The 19,356-nt window shown below is 42.1% G+C and overlaps 1 protein-coding gene and 1 pseudogene across 3 annotated transcripts; both read right to left on the bottom strand.

Moving 5' to 3' along the window:
- Positions 1-867: 867 nt before the first annotated feature.
- LOC129843382 (lysozyme G-like) lies at positions 868-2,959 on the bottom strand (annotated as a pseudogene).
- Positions 2,960-9,020: 6,061 nt separating this feature from the next.
- Positions 9,021-16,640, bottom strand: LOC129843368 (lysozyme g-like). Of its 3 annotated transcripts, none has more exons than XM_055912075.1 (4): positions 16,229-16,640; positions 12,089-12,279; positions 11,827-11,965; positions 9,021-9,526 (listed from the first exon to the last, which is right to left on the bottom strand). In XM_055912075.1, exons 1-4 carry the CDS (start codon positions 16,230-16,232, stop codon positions 9,393-9,395), a joined length of 468 nt encoding a protein of 155 aa, XP_055768050.1. In that variant the 5' UTR covers positions 16,233-16,640; the 3' UTR covers positions 9,021-9,392. The 3 variants fall into 3 exon arrangements, with proteins under 3 accessions (XP_055768050.1, XP_055768051.1, XP_055768049.1); XM_055912076.1 differs by lacking the exon at positions 16,229-16,640 and adding an exon at positions 15,836-16,043; XM_055912074.1 differs by lacking the exon at positions 16,229-16,640 and adding an exon at positions 15,549-15,626.
- Between the last annotated feature and the right edge of the window lie 2,716 nt (positions 16,641-19,356).

Here is a 19,356-nt window from a genome sequence, read left to right as displayed (position 1 = left end):
GGGTGGGGAGGAGTCGTTGGGAGCTCTTTTGGGTTGCAGATGTCCCGTTTGACCAATCACAGACCTGCGACTGGCAGAAAGAAAAAAAACTGATTTCAACAATGTATATGTATTATCACTATTTATTTATTGGTTGTGTTTTTGTTTTGTTTTTTAAAGCCAAACAAGACACATGGTAAAGAGAATCGTCTGTCATTGGTGTTGCCGTTGATACAAAAGCCAAATATCAAACCACACTAACCCACAGGAAACATTGCTATTGTAGTGGAGTGGTTTAAACTCTAGATGGTGTATGCTTTTTTAGTACTGGCTTGGCTGAGCTGTAGGATGTCGGTCTTCATGTTTGTATACTTTAGTGTGTGCACTCATTTGATTGAAATCCTGCTCAGTCAAGCCAAACAGGTTATGGTTTAAACCTTAACATTTACAACATGGGTGGTATTAGAGAGAGAGTGCTAAGCTAATACCCAATTTAAGTTAGCTCCTATTGTTTGAAACTTGGTTTGGTTTTACACAAGTAATGAATTATCCTCCTGAAACATACTCGCAGTCAAAGTTTTACGTATACTCTGACTGGAAAAAATTGATTTCTATTACGAAGTGGACTGATTAGCTCGTATTTAATCTGTACTCTGTAGCGAGGTGGAAACCCTGTTTTTAAAATGTTGGTAAAGAATAATTTGCTTGTTCCCTAGGGTTTCTAAATGCAGTATTGCATGACTTGCTCGATTTGAAAGGGGGAAATTGTATACTTTTTCCATGGCCATTGCAATTTCATGGCTGTTTGTATGTATGACTCAAAGGGTTTGTTCTGACAGTTGTATCAATCTACACAGCTACTGTCTCCCTCTGATTTTCGCTGTCTTTAATTTTCCGTTAAATTTCCTCTATTTCAAACAGAATAAATGCCATTATATTGTGAATACCTCAGGATTTTTTTGGAGACAAATCAAATAAAGAAAACTTCCAAAAAGTTGTGGAGACGTGTTACATGAGTCTTTATTGCCTGAAGTCTGCATGCCTCTTATGACTCAATGTTCTTTTTTAAATTATTTTTTTCAAAGCATATTGATGTAGGACTCCAATAAAATACCAATAGATTAGAAAAAGCTGTACTTTTTGTAAAGCGGGTAACATTCCTTGTTGCATGATCTTCATGTCAATTGAAAGCAACTAGAATGTTAGACAAATGCATTAAATGAAACCTTCCTATTCCATTGTGTGTACCATTTTGTGAATTTAACATTGATCATGAGATCGGGCTACTGAAAACAACGCAATGCAACCTAAGGCCATACAATGTTGATTTACTGTTTAACGGATGCCCCTATTGACACATGGGGTCTTGACAACAGAGATCCTTTAAAATGTCTGTCATTATATGGTACTAAGGTTGCTATAGTATTTTTACAAAGTTAACTTTTTGATTTGCTTGCCTGTCTCAAAAACAAAAATACATATTGTTAACTGTTTGTTAATCAAGTCTGTATGGTCTAACCTGCAGATACATTTAGGCTACACAGACAGCAGAGGACATGTCGTTAGAATGGTCTGGCTGAAAAGGATGGTAGGTCCCACAGTTTACTTTTAATAACCATTATGCAATGTATTAAGGCAACATCATGGAATTCCTTCCTTGTAGTGTAGGTGTCCATTTTCTCATGAGATTTGGCAGTACAATAATATTAGTCAAAATAACACGTCATCTGAGGGTAAAAACAAGGTAGGTTTTAGCAATGCTTTCCATAAGAGGCTAAAATGTTCTTGACAAGGGCCACAAATTTGGTTAGTCCAGGAAGTATCAAACGTCGTACCTTTCAGCTGCTGCTCCTTGGTCCAGTCAGGAAACTTTCTCTGGATCTTTTTGATGAAATTTATGAGAATCTCAGTGCCTTGTTTGAGATGTTCCTGATTGTCCCATTCTCCCTTTGGAGTGTGGTTGCCACCGTTTGGAGTAACATCAACCTAGGAAATATGATGGAAATCAATGAACAGCACTTCACTTACATTGTAATCAGAAGAGGATTGTGGGAGGAACTATAGGACAGGCTCATTGTAATGGCTGGAATGGAATTATTGGAACGGTGTCAAACGTCTGGAAACCACATTTGACTCTGTTCCATTAATTCCATTCTAGCCATTACAATGGTCCTCCTATAGGTCCTCCACCAGCCACCACTGTAATCTCATTCAAACATGGCACTCAGGATCAAAAAAGCGAACGGAAATAAGATTAACAACTTTATTAACCTATAAATTCCATTCATAGCTCTCGAATCTGGGCTTCGAGGGCCTGATTCATACCTTGGACACCAGGGATGTATTCATTAGGCACCAAGCGGAAGAAAACAGAGGGACTACCTGGATTTGTCCAATAAGAAAGCTGCCTTTTATTTTGTTTTCTGAAATGTTTTGTGTTGCCTGCCCTTATGAATACGACCCAAGTGACTGGAATTCTCTGGCCAATCAATTAATTATAATCTGAGTGCCTATCTGCATAAACCCAAAGGATTTTCCATAGTTCCCCCCAACCATTCTTGTCCCATATTGCTCTCCCACCTCTGGACTCTCTTGAGATGATGCCACAGATGACAGCTGGGTCTATTTCATACTTTTGCCCCACCTTCTTGATAATGGCCTTGTACTTCATTACGTCATTCTTATCATCATCAGACATTCTCTCAGATGCATGCACCCCTTTGTTAGGTTCTAATTTTCAGAGTAAAAACTCAACAGACACTATGAAAGCTTAAACCAAGTTTATTCTTCGCAGAGGGAATATGAACATGTTTTTGTATTAGACAAAAACATGGTTTCATCCGTGGTAGTATACATACCCCACTTTGGGTGGAGTCTCCTCGTTATCGCCAAACATTGCATCATTATTGCTAGGCAGGGAGTTGAGTGATATGGGCCTTAAACGGTTCCTACCCTTATCAGTAGTGCCACATGTGATCATTTTCCCTGCACTCAGCCCCTCCTAAGCTTCATTATGGCACCCCTCATGTCTCTTTTATAACTAATGATTAATAATAGTTAAAGCTCAGAAACCAAACCTATCACTTTATATAAATAGAGATTGTAAAGTAACAAGGCAACAGTAAACATGTCATCCCCCACGAATGATGCAGCGACCCCCTTGGGCCAATTGAGATTTCACGTAACAAATTTATTAAAGCTATTTTACAAATATTAAACACAGTTGCACCATTTGACAGCACTGAATAAAGCTTATCCATTTTTATGTTTTCTCTTGAAATTCTTAAAACTGGATACTCAAAATGATATACTAAGCGCAGCCGGGAGCTTTTGCAAGAACCTGTCGCAAAAATGTAACAGTTAATGACTTCCTCCTCACACAGTCGCACCTCTTCTTTCTCCCTGAAACTGAAGCCTCAATTATATCCACCAATCTGTTTGTGCATGGACAGTGTGCAATGTAAACTCTGCTAGAGTTTTTTTTATATATATATAGTGTACAAGGATTTCCTCTCTCTATTGTGTGCTTGATTTACAGGAAGTCACAGCTCTGTCCAGAAATAACCAAGCATGGATAGCTGCTAGTGATGGGTCGTTCGCGAACAAACAGCCTTTTTTGAAAGGCTCTTTTTGGTGAAAAGAGCCTCACTTGGCTGCCTGATTAGCATACTTTTAATATTTGCAACCTGGTCTCAGAGCATTTCGTATTATTCTGTACGTTATTCCGAGACACTCCATTTAGTACGAAATGTTACGTTTCGTATGGTACGTATTAATTTATGTATGTCCCCATTTAGTATGCTATGTTACGTTTCGTATGTTATGAATTACAAGTCGTATTATATGTTACGAATTTCCAAAACGTACAATATGTTACAATTGGAAAACATATGTTACGAATTCTGACTAGCTGGCTAACGTTAGCTAGGCTAGGGTTAGGGTTAAGAGAAGGATTAGCTAAAAGGGTTAGGGCTAAGAGAAGGGTTAGCTAAAAGGGTTAGGGTTAGGGGGAGGGCTAGCTAAAAGGGTTAAGGTTAGGGTTAGAGGCATGGTTAGCTAACATGCTAAGTAATTACAAAGTTGCTCAAAAATAGTAAGTAGTTGAAAGTGAGGTGGAACCCCTGTTTTAAAATGTTTTGGTAGAGAATCATTTGCTTGTTCTCTAGGGTTTCTAAACACAGTATTGCATGACTTGCTTTATTACAAGGGGAAATTGTGTACTTTTTCCATGGCTATTTCAATTCCATGGCTGTTTGTATGTATGACTCAAAGGGTTTGTTCTGACAGGTGTATCAATCTACACAGCTACTGTCTCACTCTGCTTTTTGTTGTCTTTCATTTCCCTGTTTCATTTCCTCAATATTTCAAACAGAAATTTTTCTGATCCACGCTCCTACCTTTTATTTAGGTATCTGTGACCAACAGATGCATATCTATATTCCCAGTCATATGAAATCAATAGATTAGGGCCTAATGAATTTATTTCAATTGACTGATTTCCTTATATGAACTGTAACTCAGTAAAGTCTTTGAAATTGTTGCATGTTGCGTAGTACATTTTTGTTCAGTATAATTCCACCTTTTCAAATGATCACCTATTAATCTACGTATAACACGAGAATCTACATCCACAAGATGACAGAGTAGACAGTAGATAAACTGACTGAATATATGAAGGATATTTTTCCATTTTAACTAGGGTGAGTATTGACAAAGTGGGACACTTTCTGAAATTACCTTACAGAATCATCTTATTGTCTTAAAACTATAGAATATATCAGATTCAATTTTGCCTGTCACAAGTAGAGGGCACTATGATCATAGATTTCAGATGTCTTCCACTATTAAAATATATATATATATACTGAACAAAAATATACATGCAAAATGCAAAGTGTTGGTCCCAGGTTTCATGAACTGAAATAAAAGCTCGGAGAAATGTTCCATACACAAAAGCTTATTTATCTCAAATGTTGTGCAGAAATGTGTTCATATCCCTGTTGGTGAGAATTTCTTCTTTGCGAAAATATTTCATCCACCTGACAGGTGTGACATATCAAGAAGCTGATTATGATCATTACACAGGTGCACCTTGTGCTGGGGACAATAAAAGGCCTGTCTAAAATTGCAGTTTTGTCACAACACAGTCCCAAAGATGTCTCGCGTTTTGAGGGAGCGTGCAATTGGCATGCTGACTGCAGGAATGTCCACCTGAGCTGTTGCTAGATAATTGACTGTTCATGTCTCTACCATAAGCCACCTCCAACCTTGTTTTAGAGAATTTGCACAATTTCTGCACAAATTGTAAGAAACGGTCTAAGGGAAGGTCATCTGCGTGCTCGTGTGGGGACGAGCAGTTTGCTGATGTCAATGTTGTGAACAAAGTGCACTATGATGGCGGTAATTATGGTATTTTATGTTAATTTTTAAATAAAATTGTTTAACCTCATGTTGCGTATGAGCAGGCATAAACTACAGACAATGAATCAATCGCATTTTATTGTGCCATTCATCCGCCGCCATCACCTCATGTTTCAGCATGATAATGCATGGCCCCATGTTGCAAGGATCTGTACTCAATTCCTGGAAGTTGAAAATGTCCCAGTTCTTCCATGGCCTGCATACTCACCAGACATGTCACCCATTGAACATGTTTGGGATGCTCTGGATCGACGTGTACGAAAGCGGGTTCTAGTTCCCGCCAATATACAGCAACAGCCATTGAAGAGGAATGGGACACCATTCCACAGGCCACATTCAGAAGCCTGATCAACTCGGTGCAAAGGAGATGTGTTGCGCTGCATGAGGCAAATGGTGGTCACACCAGATACTGACTGTTTTTCTGATCCACTCCCCTACTTTTTTTTAAAGGTAAATCTGACCAACAGATGCAGTCCTTCCAGTTCTCTGCTGCCAATGACTGGAACGAACTACAAAAATCTCTGAAACTGGAAACACTTATCTCCCTTACTAGCTTTAAGCACCAGCTGTCAGAGCAGCTCATAGATTACTGCACCTGTACATAGCCCATCTATAATTTAGCCCAAACAACTACCTCTTTACCTACTGTATTTATTTATTTATTTTGTTCCTTTGCACCCCATTATTTCTATCTCTACTTTGCACATTCTTCCACTGAAAACCAACCATTCCAGTGTTTTTACTTGCTATATTGTATTTACTTCGCCACCATGGCCTTTTTTATATTTTTATTTATTTATATATATATTTTCTTTGCCTTCACCTCCCTTATCTCACTTGCTCACATTGTATATAGACTTATTCTTCTACTGTATTATTGACTCCATGTGTAACTATGTGTTGTTGTATGTGTCGAACTGCTTTGCTTTATCTTGGCCAGGTCGCAATTGTAAATGAGAACGTGTTCTCAACTTGCCTACCTGGTTAAATGAAATAAAGTGAATAAAATGAAATTAAGTGAAATAAAAAATAAAAAATAAAAAATATCTATATTCCCAGTCATATTAAATCAATAGATTAGAGCCTAATGAATTAATTTAAATTGACTGATTTCCTTATATGAACTGTAACTCAGTAAACTATTTTGAATTTGTTGCATGTTGCATAGTACATTTTTGTTCAGTATTATTCCACATTTCCAAAGGACCACTTATTAGTCTATGTATAACACGAGAATCTACATCCACTAAATATGTGAAGGATATTTTTTCATTTTAAGTAGGTTGAGTTTTGGCAAAGTGGGACACTTTCTGAAAATGTGCTCTCCAGAAAACCTTATAGAACCATCCACTTGTCTTCACCCCCAAAATTATACTGTTCTAGATAGCTTAAGAACTCTACTACAAGGATTGTGTTATTTGGGATATGTAAGGCATTCAGTTAATTCTCCTTTATCACACCATCATAAACGTGTGATTACAGAAACGGAGAGATTCTTTGCGATTGCTTTTCTATCTTGTGGTATTTCTAAAACAGTTATTAATATGGCTAACCCTTTGGAACTCGTAGCTAATAGTATAGTTGAGTTAATTACAGCTGAGATGGTTGCCATTCAGACTGTGGCGATGCAAAATCGTTTGGCACTTGATTATCTTCTGTCAGCTCAATGGGGTACATGTGCTGTTATTGGTGCTGAATGCTGTAGTTACATTCCTGATAATTCTGAGGAAATAACTGACCTAATCCAAAAGATCAGGACTGAGGGCGCTAAATATTATGATTCCAATCCAGATGATTTAGGCTTAGTCATGTGGTTGTCTTCAACATTCGGTACATGGGGAAGTTTTTTTGGTGAGCATGATACTTCCAATAGTGGGAGTTGTGGTTATTTTTCTTATTCTCATTCAGGTTATCAAGTGTGCTATTGCCCGATGTTTGTCTGCTAAAATCTGACGATTATGTGATAGTGGATATCATAAGATTCATCAACCGTGTCCTTTTGGAGATGGGTGTCAGTGGTGTTGACCAGAATGTGGTGGGGATCATAAGGGTCTTCATCATCGCACGAAGCCTCAGGATTGTGGTCAATGTGCCCGTGGTAACTGTCCTCGGTGCTGTAATGAACCATGCTCTCTCCGATGTGGTATCACACTTGTTAATACCTCTTTTCTATAACTTTGTGTGAAATCTATTTCTTATTGCAACGGCAAGTAGGTGTTTAATGTAAATGATTTTATGCTTGCTGATAATGTTTTTTATTCTGTCTATTTTTAATGTTTTCTAAAAAGACGTTTTATCTACAGTATATATATATTTTTAAATGGTCTAGGAATATAAGAATATTTTGAAGATAAATACACAACACAGAGGATGAGTGGACGAGAGTACTAGAGTACTAATGGTCAATAGCGAATTGTAAATAGGAGTTGGGTTTCAGTTCAACGTCTGTTTGGGATCTGTGGAATGTCACTCTTGAACTCAGTGACATGTGCTACGTTCTGTACATTGAGTCGGGGGCAGGATACTTATTCGGCCATTGGTCAGTTGTACTGCAAGGATTTCTGATTGGTCAAACCAGGCCAGGGTGGGGGGTTATAAATGGCATCCTGTTCCTTTGTTCAGTGGGGAAAAGCTGAGGACAGGGGAGACTGAACATCTACCTCCCAGCATAACATCTGGATTTGTCCTCTGAATAAACCTATTTTTCTCCCCCTGATTTTCTTTGGAGTTTGTGTTATTGAAGAATAACAAATTGCTAACAGTATCAAGAATATGCATATCCTTGCTTCAGGTCTGGAGCTACAGGCAGTTAGATTTGGGTATGTCATTTTAGGCGAACATTTGGAAAAAAGGTCCGATCCTTAAGAGGTTTTAAAGAAGGATTTACAAGCTTTGAGACAATTGAGACATGGATTATGTGTGTGTGCCATTCAGAAGGGGAATGGACAAGACAAAAGATGTAAGTGCCTTTGAACAGGGTATGGAAGTAGGTGCCAGGTGCACCGGTTTGTGTCAAGAATTGCAACACTGCTGGGTTTTTCACGCTCAGTTTCACCGTGTGTATCAAGAATGGTCCACAATCCAAAGGACATCCAGCCAACTTGACACAACTGTGGTAAGCATTGGAGTCAACATGGGCCAACATCCTTGAACACTCGACACCTTGTAGTCCATGCCCCGAGAAATTGACGCTGTTCTGAGGGCAAAAGGGGGTGCAACTCAATATTATGAAAGTGTTCCTAATGTTTTGTTCACTCAGTGTATCTTTAGGTGTAATGATGTAATTGTCTATGTAAGGTTGTATTTCTTCATTGAGTGGAAGACCCGTGTATTCATGTAAGTGATATTCTACAAGAATCAATGGGTAGCCTAAATTTCATTCATTTGAATTATTTAAAAAAAATACTGTTTATCACAGATTAAACTACATAAACATTGGAAATCAGCAATGTAATCACTACTTTTTGACAATTAATAAATGTTACCAAATTAAGAAATAGAGTGTGTATTCTGTAAAATGTTATTTTGACAAGTCAGTCAATGTGTGATTCCGTGACATGACTGGGGTTGCTACCAGATTTCCGTCACACTGATACTTATTTCAGAGGTCAACAACAAAAGACTGTAATAATACGTTTAATTTAAGGTTGTAGCTTGGCATGTTATTTCAATACATAGTGATGGTGCAAGACAATCGCAGGGAGCACAAATAGGTCAGAAACATTTCTCATTACATTGGAAAATCACATGAACTAGAACGTTATAAATCTGTGCTTCCCAACTTAAAGTTTGATGATGAGTTGACTCAAGTGTGTTACTGCTAGGCCAAAAGAAAAAATGTGCACCACAGGACAAGGATTGGTAAAAACTGGATTAATGGATCATAATTAACTATTAAACATCAGCCTAAGTGTCGATGAGATAGTAGAGGATATGTAATTTTCTTCACAATGGTCTTAATTGAAGACTTGGAGGTAACCACTGAGTTGACTTTAATAATCATTGCTTTTGTAAAATTGAGCTCTGGCAAGAACATCCTTGGAGTAGTCCCCCCCAGTGGTATTCTTGTCCACTTCGCTGTATGAGTGGACATTATCCAGCCCCTTATTGTAGGCTGCTAATCCTCCTGAAAAAACAAACACAACAGGCTGTAATGTAGTCATGTACTCTATGTAGTTGTATAATGCATAATAAAGTTTGTATTAAATGTGTGACTGATCATCTCTATCAAACTCTGAGCAGTTTCATTTGAGGACCCAAAAATTGACAGCTGTGCTATATAGATTGCAAAATTGTTGAGAAGAGATTTGATGTACTGATTCCTTGGTGCTTTCCTATGCTTCCTGGCTGATGTTTTGGTCACTTTTGAATGCTGGCGGTGCTCTCACTCTATTGGTAGCATGAGACGGAGTCTACAACCCACACAAGTGGCTCAGGTAGTGCAGCTCATCCAGGATGGCACATCAATGCGAGCTGTGGCAAAAATGTTTGCTGTGTCTGTCAGCGTAGTGTCCAGAGCATGGAGGCGCTACCAGGAGACAGGCCAGTACATCAGGAGATGTGGAGGAGGCCGTAGGAGGGCAACAACCCAGCAGCAGGACCGCTACCTCCGCCTTTGTGCAAGGAGGTGCACTGCCAGAGCCCTGCAAAATGACCTCCAGCAGGCCACAAATGTGCATGTGTCTGCTCAAATGGTCAGAAACAGACTCCATGAGGGTGGTATGAGGGCCCGACGTCCACAGGTGGGGGTTGTGCTTACAGCCCAGCACCGTGCAAGACGTTTGGCATTTGCCACAAATGTGCATGTGTCAGCATATGGTCTCACAAGGGGTCTGAGGATCTCATCTCGGTACCTAATTGCAGTCAGGCTACCTCTGGCGAGCACATGGAGGGCTGTGCGGCCCCACAAAGAAATGCCACCCCACACCATGACTGACCCACCGCCAAACCGGTCATGCTGGAGGATGTTGCAGGCAGCAAAACGTTCACCACGGCGTCTCCAGACTCTGTCACGTCTGTCACATGTGCTCATGTGCTCAGTGTGAACCTGCTTTCATCTGTGAAGAGCACAGGGCGCCAGTGGCGAATTTGCCAATCTTGGTGTTCTCTGGCAAATGCCAAACGTCTTGCACGGTGCTGGGCTGTAAGCACAACCCCCACCTGTGGACGTCGGGCCCTCATACCACCCTCATGGAGTCTGTTTCTGACCATTTGAGCAGACACATGCACATTTGTGGCCTGCTGGAGGTCATTTTGCAGGGCTCTGGCAGTGCACCTCCTTGCACAAAGGCGGAGGTAGCGGTCCTGCTGCTGGGTTGTTGCCCTCCTACGGCCTCCTCCACGTCTCCTGATGTACTGGCCTGTCTCCTGGTAGCGCCTCCATGCTCTGGACACTACGCTGACAGACACAGCAAACATTTTTGCCACAGCTCGCATTGATGTGCCATCCTGGATGAGCTGCACTACCTGAGCCACTTGTGTGGGTTGTAGACTCCGTCTCATGCTACCAATAGAGTGAGAGCACCGCCAGCATTCAAAAGTGACCAAAACATCAGCCAGGAAGCATAGGAACTGAGAAGTGGTCTGTGGTCACCACCTGCAAAATCACTCCTTTTTTGGGGGTGTCTTGCTAATTGCCTATAATTTCCACCTTTTGTCTATTCCATTTGCACAACAGCATGTGAAATTTATTGTCAATCAGTGTTGCTTCCTAAGCGGACAGTTTGATTTCATAGAAGTGTGATTGACTTGGAGTTACATTGTGTTGTTTAAGTGTTCCCTTTATTTTTTTGAGCAGTGTATCTTGTTTTTGATCAAAGGTTCAGGAATGGCTGAAGAATTGCAACATTTACGTGGAGCTACCTCTGCAAATAGCACTGCTGGGTGATTTGAAAAGTCCTAGTCAAATCGATCAATAAAATAACACTTTTAGCAAAGCTTTTTATCTTTGGTTTACAATCTGTAGAGACTATGAGAATAGAAAGGTTCAGAACTTTTGTTAAACATCACAGCACATTTGAAAAATATATATGGCAAGTAGAAATCAAAACTGGATTGTCTTCAGAGATAGATAGGAGGGATTGAGGATATCTGAAGGATGGGATTAAAAACAAACAAAAGATAACTATTGTAAAATACATTGTGTTCGTAAAATCTAAAATGAATGTTTAAGATGGAAGTAGAAGCCTAGCTGCTGTTTTCCATTAGTTTACTCCAACTGGGGGAGGGGTGGTGGGGGTGGAGAAAATTTGGTTTAGAAAGGATATTATTTACAGATTATATTTTTACCCCCAAATTGGATTGGAATTGGAAATTGGAAATGATGCAGACAATTACAGTGATGGAAGCTACAATCTACCCCCCCCCCCCCCCCCCCCAAAAAAAAAAAAAATTGGCTGGAAGGGCGGGTCAAATGGTAGGCTATACCTCTCAGCTGCTGCTCTTCGGTCCACGAAGGGAATTTTTTCTGGACCGATCCGATTATATCAACGAGAATCCCGGTTGCTTGACTCAGATGTTCCTCACTGTCCCATCTCCCCCGTGGACGGTGATAGTTTTTGTCAACCTAAAAAAATGAAATCAATAGAAATCTATTGACACCGCTGACATTGCATTGTGAAATAGGAGACAGGCTCTCTTGTCTGCCAACAACAGTATAGCAAATGTACCTGCAAAACTGAGTGCCTACCTGCATGAGTCCAAATGCATTTCCATTGTCCCCCCAACCATTGTCCAGTCCTGCTCCTGTCCCAGCCCTGGTCTCTCGTGAGATGATACCAGCTATGACGGATGGCGCCACTCCATGGTTTCGCCCCACCCGCTTTATGATGGACTTATACTTGTTCATGTGTTTCAGTTCTTCTGCCATTTCGTGAGATCCTGTTAGGAAATGAATGTTTGTATAAGAACTTATTATATTTTAGTACTTGTAAGAGTTGCCAGAGACTACTTACAGCTTTATGAGGTACAAGTAGCATCAACCTTCATATCATAGGCTATAAACAAGACAATTCACGTGAGATTCAATTCAGAGTGCACAGACCACACAAGACAAACCCAAGCTGAAGTGTATATTAGTACAAGCCCTGTAAGCTAGCAGTGATATTCCAAAAACACAACATGTATAGATTTCTGGTAGGGGAGAGTGGGGTAAGTTAAGCCATTTTCTTAAACATTCAGCATCACTCTGTCAAGGGAAATATAGTAATCGTTCTATTAAATATATCTACATATATTTCAGGATGTTGTGTATCCCGGGTATGGGGTAAGGTGAGCTGAGGGACAGGGTAAGGTGTGCCACCTAAACATTTCTGTACTAAATGAAATATTACCACTACCTTTTTAACTATATTTCCCAAACACAATAACTTTTAATCATTTGAGTCACCTTTTAACGTAGGCCCAACAAACACTGTGCTTTTGTTTTTACTCAGGCCAGGCCCCGTTGTTACCTCATATCCCAGCGATAATGCCTTGCATTATGCCTGGGAAGAAAACATTTCAATTTGCTCAACTTACCACATGGCCATTGGCTCAATTTACCCCAAGGCAAACATTTTGACTATATTAGCCCACAAAACTACAAGGCTGCATTTTCATGCTAGGTTTAGAACCTCATATTGAAGCTTATCAGGATGTATAGAACAATCTTAAAATGATCTAATTTGGTTTAGATACAAGCATGATGAAATCTGACACAAAATCATTTTTGGGGGTCCAACTTTGCTTACCACTTTTTCCATGTGGTTTCTTCCTTCCTAAATATTTGGTCAAATGATTCATTTTGTGTATGGTTTTCTAGAAACAAGAGTGGCTCAAATTACCCCACTCTCCCCTACATATACATTTCAAATCAAATCTAATAACACATAATGACAAATCTAATAATATAAATATATGACAGAATATTTTAACTGGAGCACCAGTTGTGAAATAGCTTTAACTATTAGTCAGACTTTAGAGTTGTATACTAAGGACACCCATGTGCGACAGACATGTCACAAGGAAGTGGATGGCGTAATTTTTAAAACTCAGACAAAACAGACATGCTAGTTCTAGGTCCCAAGAAAAATAGAGATCTTCTGTTTGATCTGACAATTAATACTGATGGTTGTACAGTCATCTCATAAAACTGGACCTCGGCGTTAATCTGGACCCTGATCCCTCTTTTGACGAACATATCAAGAATATTTCAAGGACATATTTTTTCCATCTTCGTAACATTGCAAAATTCAGAAACTTTGTCCAAAAATGATGCAGAAAAATTGATCCATGCTTTTGTCACTTCTAGATTAGACTACTGCAATGCTCTAGAACCCCCCCAAAATGGATCATATTTCTCCAGTGCTAGCCTCTCTACACTGGCTTCCTGTTTAGGCTAGGGCTGATTTCAAGATTTTACTGCTAACCAACAAAGCATTACATGGGCCTATCTTTCCAATTTGGTCCTGCCATACATACCTACACGTACGCTACGGTCACAAGACGCAGGCCTCCTTACTGTCCCTATAATTTCTAAGCAAACAGCTGGAGGCAGGGCTTTCTCCTATAGAGCTCCATTTTTATGGAATGGTCTGCCTACCCATGTGGGAGACGCAGACTCGGTCTCGACCTTTAAGTCTTCATTGAAGACTCATCTCTTCAGTAGGTCCTATGATTGAGTGCAGTCTGGCCCAGGGGTGTGAAGGTGAACGGATAGGAACTGGAGCGACGATCCGCCTTTGCCTTGCCAGTTCCCCTCTGTCCACTGGGATTCTCTGCCTCTAACCCTATTATGTGGGCTGAGTCACTGGCTTACTTGTGCTCTTCCATGCAGTCCCTAGGAGGGGTGCGTCACTGATGTGATCTTCCTGTCCGGGTTGGCGCCCCCTCGGGTTCGTGCCGTGGGGGAGATCTTCGTAGGCTATACTCAGCCTCGTCTCAGGGTAGTAGGTTGCTGGTTGAAGATATCCCTCTAGTGGTGTAGGGTCTGTGCTTTGGCAAAGTGGGTGGGGTTATATCCTGCCCGTTTGGCCCTGTCCGGGGGTATCGTCGGACAGGGCCACAGTGTCTCCCGACCCCTCCTGTCTCAGCCTCCAGTATTTATGCTGCAATAGTTTGTGTCGGAGGGGCTAGGGTCAGTCTGTTATATCTGGAGTATTTCTCCTGTCTCATCCAGTGTCCTGTGTGAATTTAAGTATGCTCCCTCTAATTCTCTCTCTGGGGACCTGAGCCCCAGGAACATGCCTCAGGACTACCTGGCCTGATGACTCCTTGCTGTCCCCAGTCCACCTGTTCATGCTGCTGCGCCAGTTTCAACTGTTCTGCCTGCGGCTATGGAACCCTGACCTGTTCACTGGACGTGCTACCTTGTCCCGGACCTGCTGTTTTGGACTCTCTACCGCACATGCTGTCTCTAACTCTGAATAATCGGCAATGAAAAGCCAACTGACATTTACTCCTGAGGTGCTGACCTGTTGCACCCTCTACAACCACTGATTATTATTATTATTAGACCCTGCTGGCCATCTTGGCCATGTTCTGTTATAATCTCCACCCGGCACAGCCAGAAGAGGACTGGCCACCCCTCAGAGCATGGTTCCTCTAGGTTTCGGCCTTTCTAGGGAGTTTTTCCTTGCCGAGTGCTTCTACATCTGCATTGCTTGCTGTTTTAGGCTGGGTTTCTGTACAGCACTTTGTAACATTGGCTGATGTAACAAGGGCTTTATAAATACATTTGATTGACTCTAGCTAGATTTTCATGCAACTATTCTAAAATCCGCTAAAATGCACGTTTTCCCACCAGTTGTGTGTCTCCTCCAAATGGACTTGTTGCTGCAATATATAACTTTTTCGGTGGACTGGCCAAATTCACATAGAAATGTTAGTTATAGATCTGTCACTCATTGAAAGCAAGACTAAGAAGCAGTCTGGTCTATGTGCACTATTTCTATGCCATATTTTAAATTTAGTTTTTGCCTTTTTTTACACCAGCTTCATACCGCTGAAAGTACAATATTTTTGGTTATGGAAAATATGTCAGGGTTTATATGGTACACTGGTTCTCTACACAATGGCTGCTTGTTTTGTCACAAACTGAAATTAGGCAAACTATTAGAAGTTAATCCAACCAGCGATTTCTGCATATTACACCTTTAGTTTTTACGTACCTAATAAAAATCGAAAGTTCAATGTTTGCATCGCATTTTCAACTCTACCGATAGTTGTCACAACTGTTGCGTTAAATAGCAAATGTGACTGCCTTCACTGTTTTTGGCTCGTGCGCACTTGCCAACGTCTCACAGATACAATGCGGATAGGCTGTGCAGGTATGCTACATTATGAGATTGTGAAGAGCAAGAATGTTTTTATTTGTCAAACTCAGTCAAGCATTGATCATCATGTCACTAGAATAAAACCATTGATATTTATTGTAAAGGAGCATCAAGCTCATCACCGTGCACTCAGTAGACTCCACAAGCCCAGGTAGTGGTTCAGTTCATCACCATTTATTTCATCTGTAGCCAAATACAGTAAACTGCATGGTTTCCCGAGTCGTAGTGACTCCCTATGATGGTTATTATATGAATATTTGCGCATTAAGGTATTTCCACCACCATTTCTCGCATTATTTCACCAACACAAAAAGATCCCACCAAGTCGAACAAACAAATGATCTGTCTGCATTTGTAAACATTTTACCGGAACTTCCTCCTTCCATTACAGCTGTTGTGATTATTTAAAACAAATACAGTATGACCTTACTCTCATAAAAACTGTGGATTGAAACGTGGTTAGTGGATGCAACCGAATTGCACCATTTTGCCTCTTATCAAAAGTAAAAGCTTACCCATGTTGATGTTTTGAATCTTGAAACTGGAGATTCCTCAAAATGTATAAACTAAAACTCAAGTGCTTGTGTTAATAACATTTAGACTACGTTACCCAGCAGGCTATGCGGGCGAGGGAGTTGGTTAAAGAATGCCTTGCATGGCTAAACATGGAGTGTTCCAGCTGAAGTATATGTTCATTAAAAGTAGTTGAACCTACGCCCCGGTTTGTCATTATATAAGGAACAAACATAAGATGGTGTCAGATTGGTAGTCGCTATGACGACAGAGAAAAGAAAGGAGTAACTCTGCAAATGTCCGCGACGAAAATGTAACATTCTACCACAAGTCAAGTGACGTGAGTAGACGAAGACGCTAGTTTGCAAGAGCGACAGCAGCGAGAGCGAGGCTGCATTGGAATCTGTTGATGAGCAAGTTGATGAGCAACATACGTAAGAGAAATTGACACTGTTCCTGTTCTCCGTCATGGATAGCCTTAGTCCTCCTACTCCTATGCAGTTAACAGGCAATTTAGCTGACAATTGGAAACGTTAAGCAGAGATTCAATATCTACCTAGCAGCTAGTGGTGCAGGGGGAGATGACAAATTGAAAGCTTCCATTTTTTCTGCATGTTATTGGAGAGGGTGCATTGGACATTTACAGTAGCTTTCAGCTAGATGAGGCAAACTTGACATTGACTGTGCTAGTTTCTCATGATCAGAAACAGGGAGTCAGTTTTGACCAGTATTTAGCTGAGCTGAACACAGTGAGCAAAACGTGTGAATTTGAAAATCTGAAAGACTCTAGTGAAAGACAGGATAGTCTGTGGCATACTTGATAATGGACTCCAGGAGAGATTGCTGCGTGAGCAAGATTTAACTTTGGATAAAGCAGTGAATATGTGTCGAGCAGCTGAAACCACCAGAGCACAAGCTAAAGAGCTGTAAAAAGAGGAGCACAACGCCTTACAAAAACAAGCAAAAGACAGAAATCAAAACACTACATGTGGAAAATGTGGATTTATCCACAAGCCAAAAAAATGCCCTGCATATGGCAAATCCTGTAACTGTGGGAAAAATAATCATTTCTCAAAATGCTGCAAAGCTGAGGCTACAAAGAAAAAGGTTCAGTCGAGGAGATGGAAGAATTCTTTGTTGATTCTGTGGAAATATGCAATGCAGTAAATGCTGAATGGATTGTGCCATTGACTGTGAATGAAACTATAATACTGTAACGACCCGGTATTGTGTTCTGTGTTTGTGGGTGTGTTATTGTTCTCATGGCTACTAGCAGGGGTTGAATATGTCAGGACAGATGGAAAGGTTGGGGGGGTATGATGGGTAATACCGCGGGATTTGGAAATGCATAAATAGGGATTACTGTCTCATTGTTCTCTCTCTTCTGTTCGTGCCTTGATCTGTTCCTATGAGAGTGACTCTTGACCCGACAGGGTAACATTGTGTACGTTCGGCATTTAGCGGCGTGGGTTGTGGCCGGAACAATAGCCCAGTTTATGAATAAACCTGTGTTCTGACCTGCACACCTAGAGTCCGTCTCTTTTCCCTTTATGACCCAGCCGGGTCATTACATTGGTGTCAGAAGTGCTTTCGAACTACGGGATCGTGACTAGGCGAGTTAGCTGTTCAGTATAGGCCGGGTTGGCTTTAGCGTGACTCGCATCTACGGTCATGTCGCTTGGGGCGAGGCGGAAAATTAAGGAAGAGTCGGACAAAGTGTCCGTTGTGGGCTCGGGGGTACCCGGTCGGGAGGGTCAGGCGGCGACTGCCGTAGGGAAGCTGGAGAGCCACATGGCGGGAGTTAAATTGTCAGTCAGCAAGATGGCAGAACTGGCGGGTTTTCCTTCGCATCGCTCGAGAGCTGACGTCACGGCGACGGGGATATCGACGTCACCGGGTGCGGAAATGGCTGGGCCTGCTAAGGTAAACAGAGATGGCGGCGACCTATTGCCATTAGCCACGGTAGCGGCTAAACTACCAAAGTTCAATGGACAAGGTAAATGGGAAGTTTTTTTCACTCAATTCGAGTTGTTGGCTAGAGCCGGGAGGTGGTCTGACGAGACGAAAGCGTTACAGCTTGCCCTGAGCCTGGCGGAGGAGGCGTCGGAATGCCTGCTAACGCTAGCCCCGGGCGATAGGGGCGACTACGGTGCGCTAGTGGAGGCATTGGGGGGCCGTTTCGGCAGCGACGCGCAGCCCAACATGCTGCGTATTGAACTGTGTAACAAAAAGAGACTTCAGGGGGAATCATTAAAGGCGTTGGCAAGTGGTATTCTGAGCCTGACCAGGCGGGCTTATGCAACTATGCCGATTGGGGTGCAAGACGAGCTGGCACGGGACAGTTTTATTAGAGCGCTCTCTTCCACCGAACTGGGTAAGCATGTTCAGATGGCGGACCCACCATCTCTGCAGGCTGCAGTGGAGATAGCCAGGAAGAGGGAGCTGATCTGGGGTGAGGGAGTGGAAGTCACCAGTCAACCAGAGGTGAGAGCAGCGGTGGCTGGGGTGCCAGGGGTCACAAAGCCAGAGTGGGTTGACGAGTTGGGCGGGCTGGTCAAGACTGCTTCGCTTGTCATGGAGAGGGGCTCAAGGCAACGTCGCAGTGTCAGCTCAACTCCTATTGTCTGCTGGGGTTGTGGCCAACCTGGCCACATTCAGCGGGAGTGTGGCAGATTCCCCCGTCACCAGGGAAACGACAACGGGTTCTCGCGCAGGGGGCAGCGCGGATCCACCCCCCCGCCCCCGAACCCACTGTAAGCAAAGGAGGTACCCAGCAGCGCAGACAAGAGGGTGGGGTCCTGCTCCCCCAGGGTGTAGCTGCCGCCGTGTTTCCTAGTCCGGTAGTTGTGGTGGGACGTACCACCGTTGGGGACTTCTGCAATGTCGTCGTCAAGGTAGAGGGGGTGGAATGTTTGGCCCTGGTCGACACGGGCTCTACAGTAACCCTGGTGAGACCAGACATACTACCTGTTGGGGTGCGGGTGGAGCCGACCCATGTCCAGCTACGGACTGTCACGGGGGAGCTAGCCCCCATGTTAGGGAAGTGTCAGCTATCTGTGACTGTGGGGGGGAGAACTGTGGGGTGTCCGGTGTGGGTAGCAGCGGTGCAGGACCCCTGTATACTGGGAAT

The sequence above is a fragment of the Salvelinus fontinalis genome, unplaced genomic scaffold (genome assembly GCF_029448725.1).
Source record: "Salvelinus fontinalis isolate EN_2023a unplaced genomic scaffold, ASM2944872v1 scaffold_0127, whole genome shotgun sequence".
In the NCBI taxonomy this organism is placed as follows: domain Eukaryota; kingdom Metazoa; phylum Chordata; class Actinopteri; order Salmoniformes; family Salmonidae; genus Salvelinus; species Salvelinus fontinalis.
The sequence above is the reverse complement of the archived record's forward strand: the minus strand, read 5'-3'. Positions and strand labels throughout refer to the sequence as shown.

Bases quoted from the DNA above. Each gene is read 5' to 3' on its own strand.
- LOC129843368 (XM_055912074.1), bottom strand. From the start codon at position 15,579: ATGCAAACATTGAACTTTCGATTTTTATTAG. The intron at 12,280-15,548 runs GTACGTAAAAAC...ATTTCCTAACAG, and splicing joins GAACTTTCGATTTTTATTAG to GATCTCACGAAATGGCAGAA. The intron at 9,527-11,826 runs GTATAGCCTACC...TTGTTTTTTCAG, and splicing joins CGAAGAGCAGCAGCTGAGAG to GAGGATTAGCAGCCTACAAT.